This window comes from Cetorhinus maximus, chromosome 32 (assembly GCF_964194155.1).
Source record: "Cetorhinus maximus chromosome 32, sCetMax3.hap1.1, whole genome shotgun sequence".
NCBI classification, from domain to species: Eukaryota; Metazoa; Chordata; class Chondrichthyes; order Lamniformes; family Cetorhinidae; genus Cetorhinus; species Cetorhinus maximus.
Genome location: NC_135910.1, coordinates 15,179,165 through 15,200,515, shown reverse-complemented (window position 1 = coordinate 15,200,515; position 21,351 = coordinate 15,179,165). Strand labels below are relative to the sequence as shown.

Sequence of the window (21,351 nt, the reverse complement as noted above, 5' to 3'; positions counted from 1 at the left end):
GGGAACACCGGGACTAAACTTTAGCATAGATTCTCGCAATATCCTGTGAATTTCCCCGTCATTGATCAAACCTGCCTTCTATTCCCCTCCCATCTTCAATCCTGAGGGGGCTGCAGTAATTAGAGGGAAGCGTGGAAAATCGACTACATACTTTCTGTCGCAAAATACTCCCGATGCCAGAAATCTGAATTGAGAAACAAAACTGCTGGATGCACTCAGCAGATCATGCAGCGTGTGTGGAGAGAGAAACAGTTAACATTTCAGATCAATATCTTTGGTCAGAATTGAGATGTCAGCTGAGAGATAAATACTGGCCAGGGACTTGGAGAGGACTCCCGATCTCTCCTTCAAAACAGTTGCTGTGGGATATTTTACGTTCATCCCATTTAATGCTTCATCAGAAAAACGGCACTTCTGACAGTGCAGCACTCCCTCAGTACTGCGCTGGGATTGTCAGCATAGATTTTGTGCTCCAGTCTCTAAAGTGGGACATGAACCCACGGACTGAGAAGCAAGAGCACTGAGCCATGGTTGAGGCCTGTGCAGTATTTTTGAGATAATGTTCATGTTTGCCATCTGTCTGTCTGTCTCTCTCTCTCTCTCTCTCTCTCATGCAGCCTGAGGAAGGTATACAGGAGCATGAACTCCCTGACCAACGAGGAACGAGGAAGGTCAAAATCCAGAAACTGCTCCCGTGAAGGCAGCGCTGGGAAGATACAAGCAGGCAGCCGAAGTCGCGGTCGGAGCTCGTCAGGTAGGGGCTGGGGAAGAATCCAGGAAGGCAGATGAGGGCGGGTCACCCTTGAGGATGAGCCTGGGATCCATGCAATGGGAAGAATGTCGGAAGATTTTCCTTTTTAACCAGACTCTGGCGGACTGAATTTATTAGAAATTCTGTTGGCTTTTGCAGCTTTCATGAAACAGTGGGGAATGTTAAGGGTATGTTAATTGTATTGTTAAGATATATGGGTGAATGGCCCTTTTTAAGTTCTTAGAGCACATATGAAGAGAGACTGCTGGGCACTGGTAGGTAGGAAGCAGACATATGTAATTTTTGCAATCCGTGAATAAATCTATTATCAAGAAAAGTATTAGTGACTAGTTTCATACTTCACCGACTGAAGTAATTCTTCAGGTTAACAGGGAAGACTGAGAAAGCTTTCCCCACTCCCGACTCTCGTCTGATGGAGTTCTTGTCTCTCTTTTGTTTAAAATGTAATGAACAGGCTACCTCAAATTAATCAATAATGCACTGAGAATACAACAACAAAAAAACACGTTATATGGTCAACAATGGAAAAGGGTGAGAATTCTGGTCGGGATCATTAGAGCTGCTAAAAGATGTTAAACATTACACGAGGATCCTGGCCTGACAAGCCTCCTTGTAGTGGAAAACAAAAACAGAATTACCTGGAAAAACTCAGCAGGTCTGGCAGCATCGGCGGAGAAGAACAAAGTTGACGTTTCGAGTCCTCATGACCCGGGTCATGAAGACTCGAAACTTCAACTTTGTTCTTCTCCACCGATGCTGCCAGACCTGCTGAGTTTTTCCAGGTAATTCTGTTTTTGTTTTGGATTTCCAGCATCCGCAGTTTTTTGTTTTTATCTCCTTGTCGTGGAGCCTGTCAGAGGGCTATGTTTGCAGTCCCCCTGTCATCTCTAGTATGCATAAATTATTTGGATGATAAACTGATTATCATCTCGTCGAAGTTGCTGATGACCCTAAAACATGCGGATTCAGGAGAGACACAGGATGCAGAAAACACCTATGAGGAAAAGTTAGAGAATTAAGTTCCCCAACCTTTGGAGAAAACGGTTAAAGAAAGGCACCTGATGGATGGAGGTAAAATATTAAATGGGTATCGGAGAAAATCAACCCAGGATATTACTTCAAAACAGAAGATCCTGTGTCTTGGGTGGGCAGAAGGGGTGTTTATCCAACCTCCTGGCGACCTGTGGAAAGGTAGAGAGTGATCGTCATCTTGGAGTCTGAGAGAAGATAATCCTTGGGAAACGCCTGTGAATGGGGTTGGCCCTTCAGCACCTGTCAGGTTAAAGGGTGGGTTCGCCAATGTACATTGGGATGTTACTCACCTCGTTACATCCCCTCTTCTGCAGCGGAATTTCACCGGAGCAGATTCTCCTCCGCAAGCTCGGCCAGTGATTTTGAAGACAGCAGAGGACATGCCAAGTCCAGGTAGATATTTGACGCAAAGTGGGCAGTGTTGCCGCTGCCTATGTTTAGTGAGTTGGTTTTAATATTGTCTGATGTGCTGCTTGTGAGATTTCTAAATTCATCCAAAATTGTTTCCACCAGCAGTAACTACCATGAGATCACAGGAAATAGGAGCAGGAGTAGGCTATTCGGAGCCTCGAGCCTGCTCAGCTATTCAATAAGATCATGGCTGATCTGATGTGGCCTTAACTCCACTTTGCGTCTGCCCCCCAAGGCCTTGAATCCCTTGTCAATCAAAAAGCTGTTTAAGTCAGCCTTGAACATTCAATGACCCAGCCTCCACTGCTCTTTGGGGGAGAGAATTCCAAACACTATCCACGCTCTGAGAGAGAAAAGCCTCATCTGCCTCTTAAGCAGGAGACCCCTTTAATCTATACCCCCTAGTTCTAGATACCCCCAAGAGAGGAAACATCCTCTCAGCATCAACCCTGTCCTCCTAAATGTTTCAATAAGATCACCTCTCATTCTTATTCTCTAAACACAGCATGGGTTTTGAGAATTGTACTGCACAGCTTTTTTTTCCCCCCCTGATTTAACTGGGTAAGGTTCACAAGTCTCATCCTAGTGACAACGGTACAAGATCTGGATAGTTTGTGTTGTGGAGAACTCCCTGCTCTTCAGATAGTAGCCGAGGGATCTTGCACGTCTACCTGAGAGGACAAATGGCGCCTCAATTTAACGCCCCTTCTGATAGACAGCACCTCCAACTGTGTATCGCTCCCTCCGTACTGAACTCAGCCTAGATTTTGTAAGGCTTGAACCCGCGATCTTGTGGCACTCTCGTTCCTGAGTCACAATTACAAGGTTGCACATACTGATGTTCCACGCTGAACAGTTCTCTATTGTTGTAGATATTTTAACCATATCCACGACCACAATCAGAAGTCTGTAGTGAGATGCCAGTACCCCAATGGCTGGCAGGGCCACATTGAATAAATGTTACACACAACCTGCCCCGTGATATGCCTTTCACCTCTAGAGAAGGTATCTGTGAGCCTAAATTTTTTTAAAAAGTATAGATATAGACGATGGATAGCTTGCAAATGGAAATTGGATATATATATTTGAAAGACAAAATTGCAGGACTTTGGTGAAAGAGGTGGGGACTGAGACTAATTAGATAGCTTATTCAAGACCGATGGGCTGAATGACCTCCTGTGTTGTATGATTCTAGGTGCCTTGTCTTGAGTCCCAGGTTTGTATAGTTAGCTGGTTGGTCCAGATTCATTTGACCCCCTCAGCATACTTCAAGGTGCATACTGTACAGACCAGAAGGTGACAGATTTAATCATCAAGTCTTTGCTGAGGCTTTGCTGATAACTCAAGTGCAATCTTGTAATTAGTTTAAAAGAAAAATATTCTTTTTTCGCTCCCCCCACCCCCCACCTCACCCCCGCCTCCACCTTCCCACAAACAGATTGCAGAGGGACAGAAAACCTAAGCGGCCGTTGGGATTGGCTTCCTGGAGCAGTCCAAACTTGGTGAGTAGATCCCTGATCCACGGAAAACCGGATCCCCACCAGTCACATTCCCCACACTGCTTAGTCTGATTTTAATTTAATTCACACCACATCCTGTCTCCATCTCTAGCACGTACCATCCCTGAAAGCTCTTCCAGCAGCAACTTTCAACATCTTGGGTTAGCCCCTTTTCTGAAGATCTGAGTTTCACAGTGTACAACAAGAAAGATTTGCATTTATTTAGCACCTTTCACGATCTTGGGACGTCTCACAGCTAATCAAGTACTTTTGAAGTGCAGTCACAGTTTTAATATAAGAAACAAGGGCAACCAGTTTGCTGTTTGTGGGATCTTGCTGTGCGCAATGTGGTAATGACTGGGTAATTTGTTTTATACTGGTGTTGACTGAGGCATTGCACTGGTGCTGATTTACTGTGAGAGGTACAGTTGCAGGTTCTATCTCCATCTCTCTGCCATTCCTTCCCCATCTCTAAACTTAAAGATTGGGGAATGAATGGGAATGCTCTGCCTTGAAGGCAGAGGTTGGAAGCAGATTCAGTAGCTAAGGGGAACTGCCTAAACACTTGAAAGGGATGAATTTGCTGACCACTTTGAAAGGACAGAGAGATGGGACTGGTTGGATAGTTCTTTCAAACAACTGGAAAGATGGGCCGAAGGGCCTTCTATGTTGTGTGATCCTATGAAATCTCAGCCTCCTTGTTCCGTCTCCCCTAGCCTCAGAGAAAGCCAAAACAGAAGAAATGTTTAGCCAGCACCCCGACTAAACCAAGCAAAGCATCTGACAAAGGTAAGCACGCGGTCCTGTACAATTAAATAGTTTCTTGCACTGAACAACAGCAACAATATATTTATAGAGTGCATTTAACATAATAAAGCAATCCCAAGGCACTTCACAGGAGCAGGATAAACAAAATATGACATCGAATCACATATGATGACCAACGGTTTGGTCAAAGAGGAAGGCTTCAAGGAGTATCTTAAAGGAGAAAAGAGAGAGGGAGAGGTTTAAGAGCGGGAATTCCAGAGCTTGGGGTCCAGGCAGCTGAAGGCACGGCCGCCAGTGGTGGGGCGATTAAAATCGGGAACGCTCAAAGAGGCCAGAATTAGATGAGCGCAGAGATCTCGGAGGGTTGTAGGGCTGAAGGAGATTACAGAGATAGGGAAGGGTGAGGCCAAGGAGGGATTTGAAAACAAGGATAAGAATTTGAAAATCGAGGCGTTGCTTGACCAGGGGCCAGTGTAGGTCAGTGAGCATAGGGGTGATAGGGGAATGGGACTCGCTGCGGGTAAAGTCACTGGCAGCAGGGTTTTGGATGACCTCAGGTTTGTGGAGAGTAGAACGTGGGAGACCAGCAGGAGTGCATAGAAATGGTCGGGTCTAGAGGTAACAAAAGCATGAAGGAAAGTTTCAGTAGCAGCTGAGCTGAGACAGGAGGAGAGCCGGCTGATGTTACAGAGGTGAAAAAAGGTCTTGGTGATTGTGCAAATATGTGATCGGAAGCTCATATCTGGATCAAGTACGTGAGCAAAAGCTCATGTCTGGATCAAACATGACATCAAGGTTGCAAACAGTCCGGTTTAGTTTCAGACAGTTGCCAGGAAGAGGGATGGAGTCGGTTGCTAGGGAACGGAGTTTGGAGCAGCAGCCGAAAATGTCTTCCCAATATTTAGAGTATTGCTGAAAAGAAGAGACATTTTTTTGTTGAAGCTTTTCGTGTTGCACTCATCAGGACAATTTACAAAACATTACCAATGTCGGGGGGAACAACATATTTATACTGTATGAAAGGAGAGTGCTGATTGGTTGCCAAGTGGACTCAGTGGTAGATTGGTATTTGGTCATTTCTTGCAAGTTATCCTGATGAGTGTGAGATGAAAAGATTTGACAAAAGAGTCCCTTTTTTTTTTCAATAATACTCAAGTTCTGTACTACCAAATGACTATTTAATTAGAGGAAATATCTGATTATCCAATACTAGATGTTGGATAAGCAGTCTGATAATTTAGCAAGTGGAGGAGTCGAGAGAGGCGATGGTGACGTAGAGCTGGGTGTCATCGGTATACACGTCAAAACTAAAGTTGTGCTTTTGGACGATGCTGCCAAGAGGCACCAAGTAGATGAGAGGAGTGGTGGGTGAAGGGGGGTGGGATACGATCCTTGGGCGACACCAGGACAGAAGGAGAAAAGCATTGGGGGAGCCCCCAAATCATATACTGAGGATTTGTCAGCCTGCCTGGGTGGTGGTATCTAGCTCGTTCAAGCTGTGCCACGTAGCTGAGAGATGCTGGCTTTGTGTGTCCTGAACTCCTCGTGTCAGCCCAACTGCTGGGTGCGAGATACCTGTCGGAGGGAGGGAAGGTTGGAGAGGAGGAGTTGTCAGCTGTGCAGATCTGGTGCAGAAGTTGCATAGTTTAGCAAGCAAGCAAGGAGGGGAGCAACATTGTATTTATGTATTTAGTGCAGCTCTGAGAGCAAGTTGGATTTCCAAAGATGGAATCATCTAAATGCATAAAAAGCCTTTTTGTCCCCCCCTCAACCTTCCAGAAAATTATTTGGACTCGTGCGACCTTTCCGAAATCGATGCCAGGCTCAACGCATTGCAGGAGTACATGGAGAAGCTTGGCGCACGGACCGAATGAGCTAAGCAGCAGATCCTTCAGTCGGGCACCGCACGACAAGTCGAGGGGAGGGTAGGGAGCTAGGACCGCGTGGGTGCAGACACACGACCTGCCCACACTGATCACCAGGTCAAAATCAGCAAAGCCAACGCGGACTAAACGAGGCTTCCTTTTCTCGAACTAGATGGAAGAACTGTGCCTCTTTATTTGTTTACTGTAAATATCCCATTTTTAAAAAAAAATCCTAAGTTTCTGGACATTGGTGAACATTTTGAGTCCTGTGTCACCATCATGTGGCCATTACACTATTTGACAACATAACGGTGCATGCAGTTACTGGCTGTGATTCTGCCTGAACAACAGCAAAGAGGTCAACACAAGCTATCGTGTGCCAGGCGCGGGAGTGGGTAAAGTGTGACCGATATCTAGATAGTTGACTATCCTGGTAGCTTCTTACTTGGGAGAACGGAACCAGCAGCTGGTGAAAACAGCCTCCCCGTGCTTTTCACGTGAACACAGCCCGTGATTCTTCCCCATGTGCTGTGTTCAATACAACATTCCTGGAGCTGTGTGAGAAATTATTCCCTGGTTCTGAGTCCCACGCCACATGAGCACAGTCATCCGAGCCTTTCGGGGAAAGAGGGCACACGTGACTGTGCGTTCAAGGGTTGCAGAGCAAAAGGGAGTCGGTCATTCAGCCCCTTGCTCCTGTCCTGCCATTCACTGAGATCTTGGCTGATCTCTAACCAAACTCCATATACCTGCCTTTGCCCCATATTCATTAATACCTTTGGTTAACAAAACTAAGTCTCTGTGATTTAAGATTGACAATTGATCTAGCTAGCTTCAGTCGCTTTTTGTGGAACAGAATTCTAAACATCTGCCAACCATTACCTCTCCCTTTGCCTTTTGTTCCATGACATCTTTGTTATTTAATCTCACCTGTCCTCTACCCTATCCCAGACCTTCCCTTTTATTCCACCTCCCCAATTCTCCCTTTCAACAGCATAAAACCCATCACATTTCTACCTCCCTTCAGCTCCGAAGACGCCATTTGACTCAAAACGTTAACTATTTTTCCCTCTCCACAGATGCTGCTTGACCTGCTAAAATTTTCCAGCACTTCCTGTTTTTATTCCTGCCACCTTTGCCTGTGGAAGTATTTTCTAACCCCCACTCCAGTGAGGTCTGGAGCCAGTACCATATCGTAAAATAGAAGGCAAGAGGGTAGTAGAACGATAATACACTTTGCGTTCTCAATGAATTTGCTTCGCAGGGCTATTATGGATGAAGGCCATTTGGCCAGAATGATTCTAGTGACCTTATTTTAGCATCCAATTATTTTTGTAATGTTTCCAGAGTTTTCCTGCCTTTTTTCACTCGATATCTGGAAGTTCGTTCTGTGTGTGTCATTCTGAAGAATTCCCCAATATCACTCCAAAATTTACCTTTTACCAATTTCTGCCAGTGACTCTGTTATACAGCTGTAGTAATTTAAGTACTATTTGGCATTGACCTTTTTCTATTCCCTTTATTTTTCTTTCGTGTCCCTGTAAGATTACTACTCAAAACCTTCCAGTCAACCCAGACCTTTGACTCTAAGGATCAGCTGGCCACATGTCTGTTCTGCGCTGCCTCCAGCGCTTAAATACAAGAACACAGTAGGAGCAGTAGACCATATGGCCCATTGAGCCTGCTGCGCTATTCAGTGTGATCATGGCTGATTTTGGAGCTTCAACTCCATTTTCCTGCTCCCCATATTCCTTAATTCCCTGCGAGGCCAAACATCTGTCTATCCCAGCCTTAAATGTATTCAACAACAGAGCATCCACCACCCTCTGGGATAGAGAATTCCAAAGACGCACAGCCTTTTGAGTCTGCCTTATGTACTGGTGGCCAGAGCTGGTGTATTCCAGGCGCAGTCTGACCAGTTACTGCATGTTTTGACCTTACTGATTCATGTCACATTTTGAACATGTGTTTTATTCGTATTTTTAAAAATTATTTTTTTGAGGTAAATGTAATGATGTTAGATATAGGCTGGATGTAATTCAGGAGCCAGACGTACTAGTGGGAAGATTGTGTTGTCCTGTGAAAATCTCATTCTAAAAGTTTTTTGGGGGGAGGGGTTGGCAAGAGACATGTCAAGGCCAAGCCTGGGTGTGTAAAATCTGTAACAGTGTCACAGCTTCTGGTGTGAGTAGTTGTATGACTTTGTGTCCGTGCTTGCAAACATTAGCGATTCTTTATTCCAAGTGCCTAAACCTCACCCCCCCCTCCACCCACAACTGGGTCCAGTGCTTCAAACATTGTAACTGATTAGTTTGAGGAACCCAGCCACTGAATTTCCATTTTAAGATTGCTTTTTAACTTTTATTATTACTTTTTGGTGTGGGTCCAGGTGAGCTCAGTCCGAGTCAGTTGTCATTCATAAGAGTCACCATCAGCTCATGCAGTGCTACTGAGAGCAGCATTGGCCTTTTAAAGCTGCATCATTGGGTTTGGCCTGTTCCTCATTGATCTGATTTGGACAACGAGGTGCAATTTATCTCGTGTCCGAATGTGTGGGCAACTCGGTAACCTCCCAGCTGTAGCCTTCCTAACCTTGCGATGAGATACCAAACTCTAATCTTGAATTAGAAACTGAAAATGCTCAACAACTGTGTCAGCATCCGAGGTTAACACTACACTTAGGACATTTTTGACATAATTCATTTTTAGATGCCTTTATATCAGACTTTGACCATGCGTGTTCTTTTTGTTAAAAACCTGTCTGGTTTTCACCAAGGTAGCTTTAACCCCTAACAACGAACCCTTTGGAGTTAACTAGTGAGTGGTGCAAAGCTACCATAAGCCTAGCAAACTAGTTCATAAAAGTGAGAGGTGTTTATTTTATTTGTAGGTCTGTGATGGTAAACATTCTAGGTTGGCAAACTGCTTCCACTTTCAGAATCAGCCTTAGCTTCTGCTCTTACCCTCCTCTTGGTTTCAGGAGCGGGAACTGTGCTTATAAGGGTTTGGCAGACAGCTGCAATTTGCTGTTGTCTCACACAGGGTCTGTTGGTGTCCCTACTGTAACAGCTGTGGTGAAAACTTTTTATATGTCATCAATAGATTTTATTTGTATCAATTTTACAATCATTTTGTAAATAAATCTTTTAGTACAATAAAATAAGCGTGTCTATCATTAAAGCAAAAATCACATCGCTGTGCTTAGACCACACACGTTTCGAGTCCACCATACTCTGCTCACACTGTCTTCAACCACTGGCATTCTGGACATATCCTTTGCAATCTTGGAGTGAGCAGAGATTGTTAGGAGGGAATGGACGGAGAAGCTGAAGAGGCTACAGTACTCTGTTGATGGCACAGAATACAGTTATTTGATCTGTAACAGAGGTAGATTCAACCAAATAATTTGAATGATAGTCAAAGCTGGATATGTATTATGATCCTTCAGGGATGCAATGATGGAACTGAAAAACACTGGTTAGGCCACAGCTGGAATTTTGTATACAGTTCTGGTTGCTGCATTACAGGAAGGACATAATTGCTCTGGAGACAGTACAGAGGAAATTCACAAGAACGTTGCCAGGGCTTGAAAATTGCGGCTATGAGGAAAGATTAGGTAGGCTGGGGTTGTTTTCCTTAGAACTGAGGAGGCTGAAGGGTGACCTGGTTGAGGTGTACAAGATTTTCGGGGGGAGGGCCTAGATAGAGTAAACAGATGCCCCGTTTCCCCTAGCAGAGAGGTCAGTTACCAAGGGGCACAGATTTAAGGTGATTGGTAGAAGGATTAGAGGGGACATGAGGAAAAACTTCAAACACCCACCATCCTCTGGGTGAAGGAACTCTCTGCCTGGTTTGATGGTGGAGGCAGAAACCCTCAGCTCATTTAAAAAGGTACCTGAATCTGCACCTAACGTGCTATAACCTGCAAAGCTACGGACTGGGTGCTGGAAGGTGGGATTAGAATGGGCAGCTTGTTTTTTTCTTTTTTGGCCAGAGCAGACATGATGGGCTGAATGGCCTCTTCGTGCTGTAACTTTTCTATGGTTGTAAGTCTTGCATTTGGTAGATTTAAAGCAATCTGAAGCCTTGATGCAACCTTGGCACGATCACTAAATTTGAATAGGTAAGAGACCAAAACTCAGCCATAAATAAGACAGTCACTAATAAATCCAATAAGGAATTTAGGAAGAACTACCTTACCCAGAGACTGGTGAGAATATGGAACTCACTCCTACATGAAGTAGTGAGGTGAATAGTGTAGATGCAGTTAAGGAGAAGCTAAGTGGACACAGGAAGGAGAAGTGAAATCTTGCCTTTATATAGCATTTTTCACAACCACAACACACCCTTTACAGCAAAAAAAAAATACTTTTGAAGTCTAGGCACTGTTGTAATGCAGGAGACAGCAAAATCCCACAATGAATAGGTTACTGATAAGGTAAGATAAAGAGGGGTGGGAGAACCTTGTGTGGCACACCAGCCTAGACCAGTTGGACTGAATGGCCTGTTGGTGTGCGGCAAATACCATGTAATTTTCCAAAGGAACCTGCGATGGAGTTTTACTTGATCCATTCTTACTCCTACTCCTGGCACTATTTTGGCTGCATCAAGACCCACTCCCTGCCCTAAATACGATGCAATTTCTGTACAGGGTCTCCAAGCATCAAACCCCGACAGGAAAAGCACTCCGGCTGCACAGTCACTGGTACAGAAAGACAACCAGACAGACAGATGCTGCCCAAACCATAGACCAGACCTGCAATGAGAAAAGAACAAACTTTGTACACCACTTCCCTCAACCATCCCAAGGCATTTTACCTCAAATGGATAATTTATGTTAATTATGGCAAATAATTCAGGCACAGCAGGGTGCCATATGAGTAAATGCAAAATTAAAAAACGATTTTACATTTAGGCAGATTATTAAATTCATAGCCGGAGAGGTAGGGCCTTCATAATCAGTCATGGCATCCAGTGAGATTCACAGGGTTTGGCATTAAATACAAGGATCTTTTACAAAATAATTCTCCTCAAATACGGTTTTTCTCTGCTCCAAAATGATGTTCAGAGGATGTGTATGTCTGCAAACCAACAAATGGACAAACATCCAGCCCACTCACACCCCCGCTTGGTTCTCCGCGCTAACACTTTCCAATTAATTACCTCCTACTTCCCGACAAGGATTGGATACAAAGCCAAGGGTTGGCTAAACAGTTCGGTGGGAGGGAAGGCAAACTGGGCATCTTAAGAGAGACGGGTGAAACGTTTCAGGTAGAAGATCCTACTTCTTTTCCAAGATTCGTTGCTGGAGCGTGCAAGTGCCTCTACTCTGTATTTGGGGGACCAGCAGGGGAGTACGAATGGGGCCTTACTCTGCATCTAACCATATCAAACTGACTTGGGAATGGTTGATGGGTCAGTGCAGAGAGATTGCTCCCATAGTATCTCAATTTAGCCTAGATCCAAACCTAGAGGCTTGAACCCACAACCTTGTGACTCAGAAACAAGTGCAATACATTAACAAGGTGACACCATACCGATGTTCCACACTGATCAGTTCTCTATTGTTGTGGATATTTTAACCATATCTGCGACCACAATCAGAAGTTTGTAGGTGTTACACACAACCTGCCCCATGATATGCCTTTCATCTCTAGAAAACATACCTGTGAACCTAAATTTTAAAAAAATGTTAAAGATAGATATTACAGATAGCTTGCAAATGGAAATTTGACATATATTTAATAAACAAGCTGCAGGACTATGGTGAAAGGGGTGGGGGGGGGAAGAATAGGACTAATTGGATAGCTTGTTCAAAAATCATGGGCTGAATGGCCTCCTGTGTTGCACAATTCTAGGCGCCTTGTGTTAAGTTCCTGGTTTGTATAGTTAGCTGGTTGGTCCAGGTTCATTTGGCCCCCTCAGCATACTTCAAGGTGCACACTGTACAGGCCAGGTGGTGACAGATTTAATCATTGAGGCTTATACCTACACCACACGGACTGCAGCGGTTCAAGAAGGCAGCCCGCCCTCACCTCCTCAAGGGCAATTAGGGATGGGCAATAAATGCTGGCCTAGCCAGTGAAGCCCACGTCCCTTGAATAAATAAAAAAAGCTGATAAATGAATTACAGATTGCACTGGAGTTATTTATTTTTCTCTTCATTCCTCCACCTTCCCACAAACAGGTTGCGGAGGGGCAGAAAACCTGACCGGCCATTGTGATTGGCTCCCTGGAGCAGCCTGCACTTGGTTGGGTGGATCCCTGGATCTGCGGAAAACCAGATCCCCCGCCAGACTCTGCTATGCCTGAGCAGACAGCACTTGCCTAAAACTGAAAATGTTTCATTCTCTGGGGCTAACGTTCCCTCGAGAACAGAATTTGCCACAGAATAAGGTGCACGTTTTCCAGGCTCTTGTCCAGCCAGTAGGAAGGGCTGGCTATCTTTAGGGGTGTTCCATTGGACGTTTGGTGCAAGTTTCAGTCATCAAGTTCCCTATGCCATGATGTCATATTGACAGCAGCTTCTCTTAGTAGCAAGGTGGCTGTGAAAATGTTTCGAGGCCTATGGGTAATAAGTCAGAGATAAACACCCACCCCCCCCAAAATGCAGCCAAAAGAAAAAGACTTGCATTTATGTAGCACTTTTCATAACCACAGCATGTCGCAAAGCACTTTTAGAAGTCAATTCGCGCACGAGTTTCCACAAACAGCAATGTGAATATGGCCAGATAATCTGTTCTTTGTGATGTTGGTTGAGGGATAAATATTGACCCAAGACAATGAGGAGAATTCCCTCGCCTTTCTTTGAGTCATGGGCTCTATTACATCCTCCTGAGGGGGCAGACAGGGCCTAGGTTTAATGTCTCCTCCGAAAGACAGCATCTCCCAACAGTGCGGCGCTCCCTCAGTACTGCACTGGGGAGCGTCAGCCTAACATTTTGTGCTAAAGTCTCTGGAGTGGAAGAGACTCCACTCTCTAAGTCCACGGTTTTCTGACTTGGGAGGCGAGAGTGCTACCCACTGAGTCACAGTTGACCTGCAGATAATATCTGGGGGTAATACAGTACTTTGACCATTTTACAGTGCAAATGCTATGCTGCTCCCAGCCACTGTAATGTTAATGAAAATGTAACAATTAAAAATGCTAGTGTAGTCACTGGGTCATTCATACCAATTCACCATTACAAGTGACAATTTCGCCTCCTTGAATTTAAAATTTATTCAGGGTGGGAAAACATCTCAGTTAAGCCAACGCGATTCTTGCTTCATTCTCAAAAGTGCATTTACAATACAAACAGTGGCACTGATGTGAAAGTCGGTTATGAAGTAAATGTAGTCTAAATTCAGCACCTGACATGACTGCAAAATGGAGATAATCTCTCTCCATTGCGTCGCCAATCTTCGATTAGTACTAAGCTAAAATTGTGGTTTAAATGTACCCTTAATTCATCACCCTAGACAGCTCCCACCAGTTACTCTAGCGTCACCCAACTCAAAATGCTCTTTGGGATAAGACCACCGATTCGGAAAGGCATTTTGCTGCAGAATGACTCTCGCAGCTCAAGTTAATGGAGTAGTACAGTCTGTATTTGCACTTGCTAAAATCTTACCACTGTAAAAGAGGGCAAGGGAAAGGGAGGGGTGGAGAGGCAGCCTCGATCTACTCTCACACACACACACACACACACACACACACACAGCGCTACAGCCAATAGAGTGGGAATCAAATCCAGTCATTTACTGCTGGAGTTTATAATTCCAGCAGAAATGAAGAAACATGATTCGTGTTTTTTTTAAAACAATGACTGGCTTGGTATAAAGAGTACTACATCCAGGCATGTAAAACTATATGTGCGGTCGAGGTTTTTTTCTGAACTTGAATATAAGACCGGGAGGTGGGCAACTATAACTCTGAAGTTTTGGATAGCAGATTGTCAGCGTATGCCGACATTTTTTTTGAATATAAAATGGAGTTTGATATCCTTCACAATATTGCCCGCTGTCCTGTTGTCACTGGACATGTTTAGTGTTCTGGTATGAAAGGCTGCAAGGGAAAAAAATCATGCCTCTCTCAATGGTGTCTTTCGTGGTCTGTTCACTCTCAATTCAAGTTGCTCCTGCGCTCTAAGCGTACACAGAAGAAAATGTCGGAGGGAGGGAGCAGAAAGCAGGCACGGTGGAAACTCTGCACACGAAACACCCTGTCCGACCCAAATTCCCAAAGACAGCATGGTTTACCTGGCAGCAGAGACTGTTGTGGGCTAGTGCAAGATTCGCTTTGATCAAATTAAGCCATTTGGGGGCGACACAGGTCAAGAATGCAGTTTCCTAAACATAGTTTGTGCGAGACCGCGCTTTTCACTCCCTGCATCTGTAACTCCTTCCAACAGCTGCTTCCCCAACACAAACCTACCGCATTAACACAAGCCTTTTAACGAACAGAGTCTTAACTTGGGGGGTGCGGGGGAGGGGAGGGGTAAGTTTCAACGCAGCAGAATTTAAACTTGCATGATTGACAAATCATTTAATGGGACCCAAAGCGCACAAACATGCTGCTCTTTCACACACGTGACAATGGCACAAAGGTCACGCAGCCATGAATGTAGACATGTGCGTACACAAATGACAAAGTGTTTTACAGCATTGACATGTGTGAACAAATGTCAAAATCTGATGTATTTACAGCGGGCAGTTAGTTACTCATCAGTGCCCCAACCTCTCTGCTCCCTGTACCCCCACACCCCAGTTCAACAGGACTCCCTTGGGAAGTGTGGTTCTTTAACTTAAGCAGCAGTCTGAATTGGGACAAATTCCAACCCTATTGACAGAGTTTACCCTGTTCTCTTGCAAAGCTCAGCTCCGAGCGCTATTTCGAGGCTGGGGGGAGCGAGTGAACGAGGCGATTGTTTTCACGCACACGGGCATCAAGTTCTTCAAAGGTCAAGGAGAGATGGGCGACCTGCTCCTGCAAGCTCTGCAGCGTGCTGTTCAGCTCTTCCTCCTTCCTCGCGCTGTTGGACGACTGCCTTACGTATTCAGCCAAGACACAAACCCCTCCGATGATAAAAACAATCGCCTCTCCCAGGAGTTCTGCGCCCAGGTCCGCCGCCACCTCCTCACTTAAGGGTTGGACCAGACCACTTCTGAGTCCCATAATCCTCATCTTTGTCTTCATTTCAATCCAGTGATAGACTGCAAAAAGGAAGAACACTAGTTGAGGTCAAATCAAGACACAACAGGGTCACAATCTCTGTCTCGCTGTTTTATTACAGGAATTCTGTCAAACTCAAAGATCAATATTCAGTATCCGGAAGGCCACAGATTCTATCCCCTGTCTGTGCCGAATTGGTTTCTCTCAGCCAGACCACAGATTGTGTGGACAACATCCCAAAATTTAAATAAAAATCAACCAGGGCTTCTGCAAACCCCCCCCACCCCCCCATCACTATCCAACCACCACCCCCTCCCTGAAAGGGTGCAGGGGAGATGGTGGCATAGTGGTAATGTCACTAGACTAGCAATCCAGCATCCCAGTCTATTGCTCTGGAGACATGGGTTCAAATCCCACCACTGCAGCTGGTGGAATTTAAATTCAATTAATAAAATCTGGAATTATAAAGCTAGTCTCAGTAATGGTGACCATGAAACTCATCAGTTGTTGTAAAAACACATCTGTTTTGCTCTGTTAAGGAAGGGAAATCTGCCGTCCTTACCTGGTCTGACCTACATGTGACTCCAGAACCCACAGCAACGTGGTTGATTCTTAACTGCCCCTCTGAAAATGACCTAGCAAGTCACTCAGTTCAAGGGCAATTAGAGATGGGCAACAAACGTTGGCCTTGCCAGCGATGCCCACAAGATAATTTTTTTTTAAAAAGACATGATCGCTAGCCAGCATTCAGAGCCTAGCCTTACACGGGCAGCTTGTGGGGTGACCAGAGTCTGCGGCTGAAACAGAGAGTCAGTGTTTCAGGCGGAAAGGAAGGTTTCTGCTCACTTGGGCGTTCGAGTCAAGGTGGAGTGTGTGTGTGAGAGATTCCCTCAGTGTCCTTTCAGTATTTGCAAGATCATTCATTAGGTGAATGTGTATAAACATCCCACGTCAATAATACCAATATTAAACAATTACTGCTCAGTCACCACTTTGCCCATTGATCAAATGACCTGAACCCATTGGCCCCTCTTTTCATTTCCCCCAGCCCCCCCATTACCCCCCTCCATTGCCGCCATTACCCTCCATTCCCCCATTGCCCTCCATTACCCCATTGCCCACTGCACATTTGCCCTTTTGCATTCCCCCGTTGCCCTGATATTAATATTTGCCCCTATTGCCCCTAATGTAACCCCCCTGTTTAAGAAGGGAGTGAGGCAAAAGACGGGAAATTACAGGCCGATTAGCCTGACCTCGGTCGTTGGTAAGATTTTAGAATCCATTATTAAGGATGAGATTTCAGAATACTTGGAAGTGCATGGTAAAATTGGGCATAGTCAGCATGGTTTCATCAAGGGGAGGTCATGCCTGACAAATCTGTTAGAATTCTTTGAGGAGGTAACGAGTAGGTTAGGCAAAGGAGAGCCAATGGATGTTATCTACTTGGACTTCCAGAAGGCCTTTGACAAGGTGCTGCACAGGACGCTGCTCAGTAAGTTAAGAGCCCATGGTGTTATAGGCAAGGCACAAACATGGATAGAAGATTGGCTGTCTGGCAGGAGGCAGAGTGGGGACAAGGGGGTCCTTCTCAGGATGGTGGCCGGTGACTAGTGGAGTTCCGCAGGGGTCAGTTTTGGGACCACAACTTTTCACTTTATACATTAATGATCTAGATGAAGGAACTGAGGGCATCCTGGCTAAGTTTGTAGATGATACAAAGATAGGTGGAGGGACAGGTAGTATTGAGGAGGCGGGGAGGCTGTAGAAGGATTTGGATAGGTTAGGAGAATGGGCAAAAAAGTGGCAGATGGAATACAACGTGGGCAAGTGTGAGGTCATGCACTTTGGTAGGAAGAATAGAGGCATAGACTATTTTCTAAATGGGGAGAGAATTCAGAAATCTGGAGTGCAAAGGGACTTGGTCCAGGATTCTCTTAACGTTAACTTGCAAGTTGAGTCAGTAGTTAGGAAGGCAAATGCAGTGTTGGCATTTATTTCGAGAGGACTAGAATATAAAAGCAGGGATGTGCTGCTGAGGCTTTATAAGGCTCTGGTCAGACCACATTTAGAATATTGTGAGCAATTTTGGGCCCTGTATCTCAGGAAGGATGTGCTGGCCCTGGAGAGGGTCCAGAGGGGGTTTACGAGAACGATCCCAGGAATGAAAGGCTTAACATATGAGGAACGTTTGAGGACTCTGGGTCTATACTCGATGGAGTTTAGAAGGATGAGGGGGGGATCTGATTGAAACTTACAGAATACTGAAAGGCCTGGATAGAGTGGATGTGGGGAAGATGTTTCCATTAGTAGGAGAGACTAGGACCCGAGGGCACAGCCTCAGAGTAAAGGGAAGACCTTTTAGAACAGAGATGAGGAGAAACTTCTTTAGCCAGAGAGTGGTGAATCTATGGAATTCATTGCCACAGAAGGCTGTGGAGGCCAGGTCATTGAGTGTATTTAAGACCGAGATAGATAGGTTCTTGATTGGTAAGGGGATCAAAGGTTATGGGGAGAAGGCAGGAGAATGGGGTTGAGAAACTTATCAGCCATGATTGAATGGCGGAGCAGACTCGATGGGCCGAATGGCCTAATTTCTGCTCCTATGTTTTATGGTCTATTCTTTGCTCCCTCCCTATTCTCCATCCTCAATGTGACTTTTCCTCCTCTCTCAAACCTTGTCCCGCAGGCCCCGCCCCCACACCTGCCCATCTGCCTGAGCCAACTGCTGATTGGCCAACCACACAGGCCCGCTCAGCCCCCATTGGCTAGAGCGCGACAGCCCCGCCCACTCGCGGCCTAGTCGGTTCAGGCGCCTCGGCCTCTCCCTCACTCACTCACACTGCGCGGGCGGCAGGCAGACGTAGCGCTTGAAGAACTGGCTCCTCCGGGCGTTCGCCTTGATGGAGTTGGCGAGCGGCCGGCTGACCTGCCGGACTCCGAGCATCAGCAGCTTAGCGATGGGGAAGGCGCCGACCACCATGGCGACCGCGCTGCGTCACTTCCGTCCTCCAACCACCCATGACGTCACACGAGAAACCACACCCCCAACCCCTTAAAGGGCCATCGCTACCCTCTTAAAGGACCACCCCCACCCTCTTAAAGGACCACCCCCACCCTCTTAAAGGACCTCCCCACCCTCTTAAAGGACCACCCCCACCCTCTTAAAGGACCACCCCCACCCTCTTAAAGGACCACCCCCACCCTCTTAAAGGACCATTCTCCATCCTCTTAAAGGACCATCCCCATCCTCTTAAAGGGGTATCCTCATATTCTTAAAGGGCCATCCCCACCTTTCAAAAGAACATCCCCACTCTCTTAAAGGGTCACCTCATCCTCTTAAAGGGCCATTCCCACCCTCTTAAAGGGCCATCCCCACCCTCCCTCCATGTCCATCAATTAGTCTGATTAATTTCCTCCTTTAAAAGCAGCGCCAACAATGAAGTCCAAATGCTAATCAAACCTCTCCAATTTAGTTATAATTTTTATAATTTAAGTTATAATTTCCAGGGCCATTCCAGTCTGTGGAATTCTCTTCCCCAGTGAACAGTGGAGGCTGGGTCATTGAATATGTTCTAAGGCTGAATTCAACAGATTTTTGATTGACAAGGGAGTCAAGGGTTATGTGGGAAAGTGGAGTCGAGACCACAATCAGATCAGGAGTAATCCTATTGAATGGAGGACTAAGCTTGAAGAGCTGAATGGCCTACTCCTGCTCTTAAGTCCAATGCTCAGGCGATTAATGTGATCTTGAAAAGCATAACAGAAAAATAATAACACATTTGAAGCAGAAATTGGAGGAACACAGTCTGGATTTAGACTGGAGTAGGAACAAGAGAGAGAATATTTAATCTAAGAACGATCTTCAATAAATATGACGGGAGGTCATGTTGGAGTTGTATAGAACCTTGGTGAGGCCACAGCTGGAGTACTGTGTGCAGTTCTGGTCGCCACATTATAGGAAGGATGTGATTGCACTGGAGGGGGTGCAGAGGAGATTCACCAGGATGTTGCCTGGGATGAAACATTTAAGTTATGAAGAGAGGTTGGATAGACTTGGGTTGTTTTCATTGGAGCAGAGAAGACTGAGGGGTGACATGATCGAGGTGTACAAGATTATGAGGGGCATGGACAGGGTGGATAGGGAGCAGCTGTTCCTCTTAGTTGAAGGGTCAGTCACAAGGGGGCATAAGTTCAAGGTGAGGGGCAGGAGGTTTAGGGGGGATGTGAGGAAAAACTTTTTTGCCCAGAGGGTGGTGACGGTCTGGAATGCGCTGCCTGGGAGGGTGGTGGAGGCGGGTTGCCTCACATCCTTTAAAAAGTACCTGGATGAGCACTTGGCACCTCATAACATTCAAGGCTATGGGCCAAGTGCTGGTAAATGGGATCAGGTAGGTAGGTCAGGTGTTTCTCACGTGTCGGTGGAGACTCGATGGGCCGAAGGGCCTCTTCTGCACTGTGATCCTGTGATTCTGTGAAATATGGAGATGTGTACAAGAGCATTTACATATACTCCATGGACTATGAAAAAGTGTTTGATTGTGTTTATCACCAAAAGCTGATAGATGTGCTGCTGAAATGTGACATTGACAGGGAAGGTGAGATGTTTATCTGGAGTAAAGGAAGACTTGCATTGATGTAGCACCTTTCATGACCACAGGACATCACAAAGAACTTTATAGCCAATGAGGTGCCTTTTGAAGTTCAGTCACTGTTGTAATGTAGGCAACTCAGCAGCCAATTTGTGCACAGCAAGCTCCCACACACAGCAATGCAATAATGGCCAGATAACCTGTTATTTGCAATGTTGATGGAGGGGTAAATATTGACCAAGGCGCCAGGGAGAACCCCCCTGCTCTTCTTCAAAATACTGCCAGGGGACCTTTTACATCCGCCTGAGATGGCAGTTGGGGCCTTGGTCTAACGTCTCATCAAAAAGACGGCATTTGCAGCACTCCCTCAGTACTGCACTGGACCTGTCAGCTTGGATTCGCTGCTCGAGAGTGGGGCTCGAGCCCACAAACTTCTAACTCAGAGACAAGGCTACGGACTGAGCCATGGTCAGCAGCAAATAGAGGGGGTAAGGAGGATGTCCCATCAATCGACTATTGAAAGCGTTTCGATTATTAAGCTGTTCTAAATGGACCCAGTGCAGAGAGGATGCCTATCATTCTGCCAGCATATTTAAATTGCTTCTCCTGCGGCCAGAGCACATTAACAATGCTATCTTGGACAGATCAAACACTGGATAATGTAGGTCAGGAGTGACCTATATACGGCTAAATCAATCACATATTTCTGCTGATGTTGTAAACAGGATGACACCATCCAGGTCAAAGCAGCCCCGCTTGACCGGCACCCCACCCACAAACATTCACTCCTTCCACCACCGACGCACAGTAGCAGCAGTGTGTGTACCATCTACAAGATGCACTGCAGCAACTCACCAAGGCTCCTTAGACAGCACCTACCAAACCCACCACCACTACCATCTGGAAGGACAAGGGCAGCAGACACATTGGAACACCACCACCTACAAGTTCCCCTCCAAGCCCCACACCATCCAGACTTGGAAATATATCATCCGTTCCTTCACTGTCGCTGGGTCAAAATCCTGGAACTCCCTCCCTAACAGCACTGTGGGTGTACCTACACCACATGGACTGCAGCGGTTCAAGAAGGCGGCTCACCACCACCTTCTCAAGGGGCAATTAGGGATGGGCAATAAATGCCCACATCCCATAAAAACTGAATTAAAAAAAGACTGAGGTGAGACTCAGTGACACGTCACTTTTATCAATGCATCTTTACAAAGCTCGAGGTTTGAGTTGGACTCTGTCAGCTCTCAGTGGG

At 45.8% G+C, this 21,351-nt stretch overlaps 2 protein-coding genes and 1 long non-coding RNA gene across 5 annotated transcripts in view; 1 reads left to right on the top strand and 2 right to left on the bottom strand.

Annotated features, from left to right (window-relative positions):
* ccdc61 (coiled-coil domain containing 61) overlaps positions 1-9,685 on the top strand; it is a 29,762-nt gene extending 20,077 nt beyond the window's left edge. For both annotated transcript variants that reach the window (XM_078533341.1, XM_078533342.1), the window contains exons 9-13: positions 618-754; positions 2,119-2,197; positions 3,654-3,717; positions 4,431-4,503; positions 6,262-9,685. In XM_078533341.1, coding sequence (XP_078389467.1) covers positions 618-754; positions 2,119-2,197; positions 3,654-3,717; positions 4,431-4,503; positions 6,262-6,356 — 448 coding nt within the window. In that variant the 3' untranslated portion in view covers positions 6,357-9,685. The remainder of the gene's footprint in view (positions 1-617; positions 755-2,118; positions 2,198-3,653; positions 3,718-4,430; positions 4,504-6,261) is intronic.
* opa3 (outer mitochondrial membrane lipid metabolism regulator OPA3) overlaps positions 1-18,505 on the bottom strand; it is a 31,080-nt gene extending 12,575 nt beyond the window's left edge. The window contains exons 1-3 of one of the 2 annotated variants that reach the window (XR_013573935.1): positions 18,340-18,505; positions 14,092-15,542; positions 13,554-13,944 (exon numbers count right to left, since the gene is read on the bottom strand). Coding sequence is in view for 1 of the 2 variants with exons in the window: in XM_078533347.1 (XP_078389473.1) it covers positions 15,217-15,542; positions 18,340-18,481 (468 nt within the window). In the remaining variant the exon portion in view is untranslated. Of the gene's footprint in view, positions 1-13,553; positions 13,945-14,091; positions 15,543-18,339 lie in introns of those variants that run through there. The other variant, XM_078533347.1, reaches the window with a different exon arrangement.
* LOC144671441 (uncharacterized) lies at positions 9,430-21,230 on the bottom strand. Its single transcript, XR_013573937.1, has 2 exons — positions 21,195-21,230; positions 9,430-12,382 (listed from the first exon to the last, which is right to left on the bottom strand). It is a non-coding gene; the product is annotated as an uncharacterized LOC144671441 (long non-coding RNA).
* Positions 21,231-21,351: the final 121 nt, after the last annotated feature.